Raw genomic sequence first — 11,908 nt, 5'->3', positions numbered from 1 at the left:
CACCTTGGAATTATAGGGTTCTATTTGTGTTCTGAATGATTTTGAGATATTGAGCTTCAACGTTTTTGCATGCCAATAGCAAACAGTATGTGTGTAACATCTGTTGTTAAATAAAAAGTCTTTAAATAAAAACAACATAAAAAAAACATCCCATAATGTAAATAAGTTGGCATTTATTAAGAATATGTCAATAACTCCATTTTGGCAAAAAAGTCAGATAGAACCTTATAATTCTAAGGTGACGATTTGTACCTGTGGGGCCAAAGTGGTAGCTAAAGTGCCCAAATTAGTCCCCAAATGTACCTAAAAATTACCTTTGAGGTACCATTATGCACCCCTCAGGTACAACTATGTACCTTTTGAAAAGGTACTGCCCCAGTGACAGCTCTTGTACCTTTATTTCTGAGTGTCCATAACTTTAATAATAATAATATTGTTAGCTTAGTTAGTGCATCGACACATAGCACCAAGGTGCTCGGGGCAACCAGAGTTTGATTCAGAGTTTGAGGTCTTTTGCCGATCCTTCCTCTATCTCTGCTCCCCAAACTTTCCTGTCTATAAATCTCCACTGATTAATAATTATTAATTATTTAAAAATGAAAGCAACAAATCTGAAAAAAGTTGCTCCTGTGTCATAACAGAAAAACCATCAGAAAAATGATGACTGTTTTAGAACCACATTCTAGGAAGACCACCAACTTTTCCATGTCTCCTTAACCAAACACCTGATTCAGATCATCAGCTCATTAGCAGAGACTGAAAGATCTGTAATGAGAGACAAAGAACAAAGGAGACATCCAAAGCATGCAGTGTTGGTGGTCCTCCAGGAACGTGGTTGAGAAACACTGAATTATGAGATACTAAGTCATCATTTCAAGACTGAGAAGAAAAGTGAAAATTATGACAGGTCAGTTTCTGCATTTTTTTCCTTCATTTTGTCATGCTTATGACTTTTTAATTTAAAGTCATAATTTTAATTTACCAAATAATAATAATAATAATTATTATTATTATTATTATTATTATTATTGGAGCAAAAAGGCTTTCATAAACCAACCTGATGGCAAACAAATATGTGAAAAAATAAATAAATAAATAAACAATTGTTTGTGAACAAAATTTATATTTGAAATAACTTATGCATCGGTAAATAAATGCTATATTGCAGGATAAAGAGTTATCACGATTCATTACTTCAAGCAGCATAAAAAAGCATATTGTCATTTGTATTATGAATCGTGGCAAAACAGTATGAACATATGAGTATAATAAAACAGCAATTTCAGGTACAAAAATATATTTTACAAATAATTGATGCCTAATTTGAAAATATCTTCACATTTGAAGGTAACATTTAAAACCCACTCAGGCAACTATCATTAATTGACGCTACAAACCTCAACTCACACACAGTTTGTGTATCTGTGCGTATCTGAGTATAACAGAGCATCCCTCATACTTCACACTGTCTTCATTTTGCCCTCAGATTGTTAAAAAAAGAAAACATGGAAATATTTGGATCAACCATTCTGAATTTTGAGCCAATGGGCTATATGCACAGCTAATGTTTTCAGTCAATGATGAACTTCCAGTGAAAGTTTTATGTGACTATTTTCATTTTCATAAGGTTCCTTTTACAGCATCGATGTTGTAATGTAACTCAATTATTATCAATTAAATAGACTTAAGCATCCGTTTGGTTGTTAAAGCATAAAAAAGATGAAAGACCATTTAAACGCAGACGCTGTCATTAGAACCAGGCTAGCGCTGAAACTCTATTAAAAAAAATACTGGGGTAAAATTCATTTCCATATTTTAAAGATAATTTAATGTGGTGCTTCTTGTTTTGTCTGATACCCACTTTATATCTTATCTCAGCCAGGCAGTGAAGATCGCTGTTCTTTTTAAAGAAATCAGATCTTAAACACTGCGATTTTTGTATGACAATTCACCGGAAGCCCTGGGGCTGGCTGACTCAAATTAAAAGTCTGTGCGCATATACCCCATAGCATAGTAACCAATGTTAAAGGCATAATAACCAAAGTGAAATATACAGAGTGTTCTTGTTTCGTGTCCTTACAGGTGTCAAAACTATAACTCCATCTTCAAATCATCTGTGGATGAATACTGTGGGAAAGATTATGATTTTAAACTTTATACAAAAAACGAATACCACGAGTGAAGATGGAACATCCCTGAATCTGTCCAGTTTGGCTGGTGCGCAGAGGTGAATAAATACTCAAAGCAGGTATTCTGTCTGCAACATGAGACTTTTCCAAAGTGAATTCCTTGGATCTCCAGCCAAGTGTTGATAGAAAGGGTTACTGATGAGAGATACTGTATTGAGGGGGCTCGGTTCACCGAAAATGTTCTCAAACGTGAGATCCAATAGGTTGAGGCATCACAGGGGTCCCTCTGGCTTTTTCTCTAAGACATACTCTCTGCTCCGATGTGTTTTCCAACCAATAAATGCCAGGAGTGCAATGCCTAATGTTTTATAGCCCACCTGAAGTCCAAGATACCTGCAACAAGCCATCAGAATCATCATCAGTGCCAATGTCATGGATTAAAATGATATCTATATTAGCATCCAATACATCAGGTAATAGCTAACAAATACAGCAGGTTTGTGGTCTGCTATAAGGGTGTGTAATATTAAGTTGGCTGAATAAAAAGACATTTTCGATTCCGATTATACACTTATGTTTTTTGGGGTGTGATTTTGTGATGACACCATAGCTGACTTGGCTGACACGAACGGATAAATAAATATAACACCAGAACCACCAGTAGGGGGCAGCAATGCTCTGTCTTAATGAGAGATTCACTGAATCATTGATTTAATCCAAAGACTATGGCTGTTTCTCAATTCCAATAACGCAGAGAACGGACTTGTGTTCTAGTGGAGACCGGTCATGCCAGGTGTCCTCGGAAGAATGAACTCAGAAGACCGAGAAGGCAGAGAACGCATCCTTTGAGAAATGAGATGCTGCGACTTCCTGATGATCACATGACCTTCCATGTTTTCAATGGTAAATTATTTAAACAGTGTAGCATTCATACAATGATTTATTGTTTATCCCCTTTTCAAAATAGATACTGTGCATAAAAACATTATAAATATACTCTGCACGATACAAATAAAACAGATTTTAATACGAATTTCAGCAAACAAACACCCTTTATGTGTTTAAGCCTTTATTAAGATGTTCATGGTAATGTTTACTGTCACCGTTTCATTTAGGGAAACTCCTGAGGTAAATTAATGATATCTCTGAACTTTAATAATAAATCTAAATAAAATGCTGCTCTTCCAACCTCCAGTCGCAATGACTTCTGGAACTTCTAGCGCGAGTTCGGTTCTCAAGTCTGCATCGGTGCGTCCTCGATATCAAGATCACATGCGGGAAGTTTCACGCGTCCTCCATACTTGCGGTCTTGAGTATTGGAACTGAACTTAGGCAGCTGATGATGACGTTTCACGAGAACACGAGGATGCAAGACCGCTGAAGATTGCATACTGAGAAACAGCCTTTGTAACGGTCAATATGGCGAATGAAGCCCCACCTACTAGTACAGGAGCCAATCATTAGTCGCTATAGACTGACATTTCTCCGAAGAAGAAACTAGGACCAGACATGTGCTTTTAAGACAGATTGCTGGTCAACAAACGCACTTGAATCTCAGCGAATACTTGCTTCACAGACAAAAGAACTATATCCACATAAAGCTTGAAATCTGTACTTTTAAATGAACCAAGTGAACCACTTGAAAACAAACTTTTTTTGGTTTTGTTATCTGTATAAAATGAACGCGAGGTACATTCTGTGCTGTCAAATGCACATCACATGACAGAAGCATCTACTCAAACGCCCACAAACGTGTAAACAAAGAGTCGCTATCATTTTTGGAGGAGATTCACCATTAAGACCAAGTTGTGAATTACTTCAGAAATCAGCCGATCATTATCCAGAGGATTATAATACGTAGAACGGCCATAAATGAGGTTGATGTCATGATCTCATTCCTTTCGAGTGCGCATGCACATTAGCTTGAGCAATCTGAAAATATGCAAATTTTGTTTAATTCGGACGTTTAAAAACGAAACTTATAAGATGGTTGTTGTTTAGTTTTATTGGTGATTTCTAATATATAATGTAGTCATAAACTTGGCAAACAGTCTTTAAGAATTCGTTTCCCCATTTAGACAGAATGCTCGAGAATACCGCCCGAGAGGCGTTTCAAAGATGGCCGCCGAGTAAAATGACTTGCCTTAAAGGGACTTTGTTCAAACTATTCATTCAAAACTGCAGATTCAAACTGAACAAATGGCTGCTTTTATAAATGGATCATTGATTTGTTTCTCAAATGATTCAGGAACAAAAACAAAACCACACAAATGTTTTGCTGTGTGTAGATTAATCTATTTTTTTGGCAAAACAGCGGAAACAGACCATTAAAAGTTTAAAATACAACTCAATAGGAATCTCAATCATTCAAGGCAAAATTATTAGCCTTCCCTGTAAAACGTTTATTCTTTTAAAAATACTTCCCATGTGATGTGTAAAAGACCAAGGACATTTTCACAGTATTTCCTATAATGTTTTTTTTCTTCTGCAGAAAGTGTCTTCCTTTAGTTTGGCTGCAATAAAAGCAATTTTTACATTTTTCAAAATAAGGTAAGGATAAGAATTTTTTTTTTTAGATTTAGATTTTTTTTTAGAATTTTCTTTTTAAATTAGCTACAGAATAAAAACTTGCCAAATTAACCTAACTTGCCTAGATAATTAATTTAAAAATGTTTTAACTTAGACTGCTATGGAATCATTTTGGCATAGAACAAATAAATAAATTAGAAATTAGTTATAAACTATTACGTTTAAAATTGAGATAGAAATCTTCTCTTTATTAAACAGCACTTAACAATACATTCGACTTTACAGGAGGGCTAGTAATTTTAACTTTGATTTGAGTTGAATAGTTTTTTTCCAAATGCACATTCTTATAATTAATATAGTTATTTTTATACCGTTATCGGTACTTATATTGTTACTTATATTTATAAGCTTGGTGTGCATTGTTTGTAAATGCTTTTTAAATTTTAGCCTTGTATTGACAAAAAATAATTTACTAAAATCATCTAGCTTTAAGGTTATTGAATAAGATGTACTTTCAAATGTATGTCATATTCTTACCGGTTTCTAAGCAGATTGTTGTCATAATAACCACATCCTTGCTTTTTTTCACAAGCAGTTTTCCACCAGATACATGTGGAGTCGATGGTCATCCCAAACAAAGCTGGAGCTGGCAGCCAGGCTAAACGCAGAGAAATAATCATTTCTTTGACAGAAATTTAATTTTGCAATTACCAGTACTCATGGGTTCGCTTTGTTGTTCCACAAGGGGGCGCAACAGTACTACTACAATTGAAAGTGTCCACAACAAAGAATTACATAGTGTTCACTCTGTGTTTACTCCCACTCTCTGTGAATTAGCAATTATCTTGTTTTCAGGATTATACTGGAGATTTTGCTCTATATACTTACTGAAGTCTCACTATATCATTCCATTACAATTACCATCACTATTCATGTAAATAAATAATAGTAAAAAATATGTTTTTCTATTTTACTTACTCAAAACCCTCAGAAGCAAAAACTGGATCCCTATGGCAAAAGACTTCTCTTCTGGAGGAACTGCCCTGTAAGTAAAGACAAGAATCAATGGATGGATGGATGGATGGATGGATGGATGGATGGATGGATGACATAATAAGATGTAAAATAAAAAATACCAGAATTTGAAAGGTCACATTTCGTTATTTGTTGTGTGTATTTCTCACCTGAGCACCATCATGTATATGGGATTGTGTGTCAGGCTTGCAATGAGTCCAGCCAGAGAAATGAGGAGCATTACAGGCAAGAGATAGTGAGGGCAGGTGTTGGAACAAGGACCAGGCTTTGCAGTGCCCGTAGGAATGCACTTGCAGTTAATGTAACTCTGCGTAGAAAGATAGTGGAAGATATTGAAATATGTTCTGACATCAGTATGAACATGACTCATAAGTGATTTGTTTCTCAACCAGCGTCAATATTAGTTATTTTAAATGATTGATTCATTTTGTGTTGCCTTTTTTAGCAATCGTTTAAATTAGTTAGTTGTGTTTTTAGGTAGACCCAAAAAAAAAAAACTAAAACCTTAAAGATAGAAAGATAGAATATTTGTTAAAGTACAAAACTATACTTTTTTAAAAAATTCTTTAAATGTGTGCAAAAGATGCACTGCAAAAATTGTGTCGTGTTTTAGTCCAAATATCTATAACATGCTTAAATCAAGAAGCATTTTCTAGACAAGTAAAAACAAAATCTTGTTTGCAGAAAAAAGTGAGTTTCTGCTGATGTAGTAAACAAAATAATCTAAAAAACAGGTACCAGTTATTTTGCTTGTTTTAATAAACTTGCTTAAGATTTTTTAAATATTTGGACTAGAAACAAGACAAAACCTCAAATTAAGAAAAGTCTTTTATGCAGTGTGCTTACCACAACCTAGAATAAAATAAAATAAAAAAATATATAAATATAAATAAATAAATAAAATGGTCTATCAAATTTAAAATCTAAGAAAAATTGCTTTTCACTGCAATATTTTTTAATAAAACAAATTTAATTAAATTTTAAAATTTAATTAAAATTTAATTAAATTAAAAAATAAATAAAAATAAATTGGCCTATCAATTTTTTTAAATCATAATTTTTTTCTTAACTTTACAATGAAATAAAATGACGTGACATGAAATTAAATGAAAAACAAAACTACTTAAGTTATGATCATTACAGTTAATGCTAGGTTTGTAAAAACAGCCCTACTTAATGCATACTTTAATTATAAACATCTTTACAAGTGACTGCACAACAAATGCAATCATTATAAAGAGAACAACAACTAATAATACTTCAATTAACAGCGAACACCAACACTTATTCTATAACGCTTTCCATGTCCTCCATTGACTTCCGATCACACAGTGTCCTCCGTTACTCGTTTTGTTAACTTCAACAAGCAAGGGAGTCCAGACCGAAGTCCATTTCTCACTCTAATTACCTCTTTGTATGATATGTGCTGTGTCATATACAATAATTCATCATCAGCTGCTCCTGTAAGTCTCTTGCTGGGCAATTATACAAGAGCCTTAAAGTTGTTTCGAGTCCCCAGAGCGCTTCTTCCAGGAAGTGTTGCTAATTAGGGATTGACTGGACTCAAACCATTGATCGCCAACAGAGCGTGACCGCTCATTTGCTCAGTTTTTCTAGTACAGCGAGCTGCTCTATCCAGCTTCAGTAATGAGCTAAATAAAGACAGATCTATGCAGTGGCCCTGAAAGAACTCCGGCTTCGGGTAATGGTGTGGTCATTTTCTGTGTTTGGCTGTCAGATTTATTTACCTGGACTCTGTACGGGTTCTTTGGGTCCGTGGTGTAGTTTGCGCACCCAGCATGGCAGGGTGAGATGTACTCGATGTTGTTGCCTTCTCCACACACTGGGTTAAAGGTGCTTATGGGACATGAGCAATTGGCACTGCAGGTCAGATGAATCCTGTGGAGATGAATTGAAATATTTAACTTCTTTTGATTTGTAGAAACTTTTTATGAACTGGTAAATAGTTTGCTAATTACCTACTTATTATGATTGTTACAATCCTGGGTCTGTATTTACAAAACATTTGTGACCTTGGACCATAAAACCTTATGTCTTATGCTTCATGGGTATATTTTTGGAAATAGCCAAAAATACACTGTATAAGTCAAATTATTAATTTGCATTTTATGCCTAAAACAAAAGAAAATTAAGTAAAGATCATGTTCCATGAACTTTTTGTGTTAAATGTCCTACTGTAGATACAGTATATCAAAACTGACTCTCCATTTGTCGACTGCTGTTACTTACACTCATCTTGGAGAGTGGGATAGGTAACAGGTGTGAGGGTCAAGTAAAAATGTCACGCAACATACATTGTGCACAAGCTTTGAATATCACTTTTGTTAGACACTACGTTAGTGACCAGCTCCACAGGCTGTACTTGACAGTTTCTGTTATCGTAGTGTAGGTATTCAGCAAATAATTGTGGATTTAACAGACTTCTAATAGACATTTAAAAGTAGACAGCTTGGCTAAAGCAAGGCTAAAGGTCAGTGAAAATCAAATAGACATCTAAGAATAGCCCAAAACTAAACTAGTCATCAAATAGACAGACTTTATATGTGTAGTCATTTATTTCGGTTTATTTAATGATTAGTCTAGTTTTGGCCTATTCTTAGACGTCTATTAGATTTTCACTGACAGCCCAAATTTAGCCTTGTTTTAGCCAAGACGACTATGTTTAGGCATCTATTAGATGCATATTAGACATGTTTTTGAAACAAAAAAAATGCTTGCTGCATGCCTGAGAGACGTGATGATTTTCTTTTTTAATATTGTTGTATTTTTCTTTTAGGTAGTTAGGGTAGAAGTTGGGACAATAGAATTTTTATTTTTATTTTATTTTTTCTATTGTATGGACGCCTACCGCATCTCATCTCTCCAACTCTCCCATCTACCTGTTTAAACATTTTGTGTCCTGTTTGTGGTCTTCTCTGCGAGAATCACCACCATTGCATGTTGCTTTATATTTGCCGTCAGTCTTCCACAAATAATAGTACCGATGTCGATTTGTACCAGCTGCTACTCTGCCCTCCCGTGTATTCATGTTGCTAACTCAGTTTTAGTTTGTTGTGCTGGATATTTTTCTCCTGTCTATTTCTGAACTCCATGGATACGAACCCCTTCTAAGAACGCAGAACACATCAACTGATTGCATAGTTATCACAGACCAATGGTAGCTCAAATTTAGAGCCAAAATTAACTCCCTCAAATAGTTTGCTTTGGTGGGCTGTTTCAAACTGCCCAAAACTTACCCAGCAGGCACACAGCATCATAAGACGTTAATATTAGGTTAGATTTAGGTCATGACGTCAGACCAAAAAGGACAACTTTTTTTTGACGTCCAATAATGATGTTAAATTACGTTGATATTTGGTTGTTTTTAGGTTTTGTTGGAAAGTGACCAAAATGTCTGACAGACATCATAGTGGTAACTAATGTAGAAATCACAATGTTCTGTAACAATGTATAATAACATACAGGGATGCAATTTCAGTCACCAATACACAAGATTGTTCTTTTTGTGAGATAAAAACAATCCTTTATTCCTTAAGTTAGACACCAAGTCTAAAAGCCTGTATATTCATAGTAAATGAATAAATGCTGTATATATATTGTATATAAGTATACAGTATATAAACTACAAGCGTATTTAGTCATATGATTAGATTGCTAGATTCTAAAAAAGATGCTAAAAAAGCCCACATATACATAATCCTATTTTCTTCTTTTATACAGAAGATGTGATCTAATAAACAAACATGAATAGAAGACTTCATTTCAATCAATCTAACAAGATCCGACAAGCTCAGCAATACAATACTCTAGTCAAATATAGACAAATCACTTTTTATTAAATGTCACTGTTTAGAGTGGACAAAGGAAAGCACCTTTACAGCATTAAACATATAAAGGCTGGAAAAGTTTGCATTGGCAAGCTTAAACACAAACACCGAGCCAGATTCATTTTGGCCTGATTTAGTTTGAAATGACATCACACCACACGTTGATTTAACTTGATGTATATCAGGGCCAGAACAATAACAGAATATTCTGTTTTGGATGAATTATCCGTTGTTTCATGTTTCAGGATGCATTACTGAGAAAGCTCAAAATATGTGCATGCATTTCATGCGCAACTGTTCTCACAATGACACAATATGTTCATAAAGTTCATGACTCAAAGTTAGTCCCTGTTCAAACGTATTCTAGAGAAACAAGCATTTACTTTCCACCCAGTTGGCAAGTGAAAGTGTTCAGATACAGTGTGTACGACACAGCAGCAGTTTGCACGTTGACCTGAACTCAAGCTCAAAGTATTAGAAGAACTCTGAGCCTTTATTACAGCATTTTCACTGAAAGTTAAATAAACAGCTCTTAAATAAAGATTAAAACATCCAGCAGAACACAATGGTCTGAATCCAAACTCTGGCAAAAGACAAAGAACAGGCTTAGCCGATCCTTTGCTTTACAAGGTCTATTTATAGAGCAGACATTTATAGCTGTATTAAGATTCATTGATTTAGTTTTTTATGACCAAATGAGTGATAATATCCTTATAAATCTGTTGCAAACAGCATGCTTAAGATATGTTTCTTAAGCATGCTGTTTGCAACAGATTTATGAGAATATATATCTTTTTTTTGCCTCAAAAATGTAATGAGTGTAAGATAAGAAAATGCAAACAATTTGTACATGTATTTTTGTACAATCTTAATTAACTTAAATTGAAAATGTCTTTTTAAATGCCAAAATTATGCATGTGACTAACCTAATATAAACATATATAAAATAAATATATATATATATATATATATATATATATATATATATATATATATATATATATATATATATATATATATATATATATATATATATATTATAAATATATAATAAATGCATAAATATGGTAATTTATTCCTTCTTTAGTAAATGTAAACAATAACACTAAAATAAAAAGAAAAAAAGAAACAACTTCAAATGTAAAAATGTTCAAAATAATAAATAAAAGTCTTAAATGAACAGGATCTCTGATAATGGAAAGCATTCGTGTAAAACAAACTCTACAGCATGTTGTCCATAACACTTTTGGGTTCATGAAATTTATATAAAAAATGTATTATTTTAAATGAAACGTAAGCTTCTTTTTTTATGAAAGTCTAAGACAAAAGCTTAAACTGAGAATTCTGATGCCTAGAGCAAGACAGTTAAGCTCAGGTTCTCTAGAGGGACCATCTGTGCAAACTGTCTTCTGAGAATTATTTAATTAAACAGAAAACTCCAGAGAAATGAAAACAATCAGACAAATGAACAATCAAATACAAAAAATACTGTGATTTCTCATCTAAGCAGACCAGAACTACTTAACTATAACTAATACTTAACTATAAATAATGAGGATTTATAGTTTATCTCATGAATTAATTATTATTATTATTTATCGAGAATGTAAAAAAATATTTCATATAATAAGAGCTCATTCAAAAGAGTCATCTCACCCATTAGTGCTATTGGATTTTATGGGATAAACGCCAGCTACATCTTGTGTGGGGCAGCCCATGAAGAAGAGAGGCACACAGCAGAAGACGGAGATGGTGAGCATTACAACAGAGAAGCGTGGAATGGCTCTGAATGACAGCCCCCAACGCTTCATGATCAGACCCCCGAGCACCATCCCAATGGCGATGGACGGCAGGTTTAAGGCACCTGAGAAAAAAACAAAAATGTATTTTAAGGAGGAATTTTCTGAGTGTGAAAAAAACAGAGGGTATCTTCTGTACACAAATGTTTTTCTTGTCAAGCTTAACCCTGGGTTATCGTCATTCTAAACATTGTTTTTAACCTTTAGTAAATGAGAATTTCACAATTCTAATTTAGAGGTTGGGTTAGCACTGCTTATCAATAGGATTTGTGAAACTATATTGCAGAACAGTGTAAACACTAACCCTAACATGCAAATATGGATTTTAACCTAGGCTCAAGCACTATAGTTTGAATAACCAGGATTAAATGTTAGCCCGGGTAAATTATAAGCGTTGTGAAAGGCTGATGCATGATACACCAGGGTTTAAAACGACCCAAGATTAACTTAACTTATAAGTTTGAAAAGCTTAGATTTTAAGAGTATTTTTATATTTTTTTTCAAAGCGTTTTAGCACTAAATATATTGTGTTAACAAACCGAACCAAACACTGTACCAAAATGAATAT

The 11,908-nt window shown here is 33.9% G+C and overlaps 1 protein-coding gene across 1 annotated transcript in view; it reads right to left on the bottom strand.

Annotated features, from left to right (window-relative positions):
- Positions 1–1,103: 1,103 nt before the first annotated feature.
- The window catches only part of slco2a1 (solute carrier organic anion transporter family, member 2A1), a 40,958-nt gene continuing 30,153 nt past the window's right edge, over positions 1,104–11,908 (bottom strand). The window contains 1 exon segment of the mRNA NM_001089582.1: positions 1,104–2,340. Coding sequence (NP_001083051.1) covers positions 2,155–2,340 — 186 coding nt within the window. The 3' untranslated portion in view covers positions 1,104–2,154.

The sequence above is a fragment of the Danio rerio genome, chromosome 6, assembly GCF_049306965.1.
Source record: "Danio rerio strain Tuebingen ecotype United States chromosome 6, GRCz12tu, whole genome shotgun sequence".
NCBI lineage: Eukaryota > Metazoa > Chordata > Actinopteri > Cypriniformes > Danionidae > Danio > Danio rerio.
Note: the sequence above shows the minus strand (reverse complement) of the source record. Positions and strands in the feature narration are given on the sequence as shown.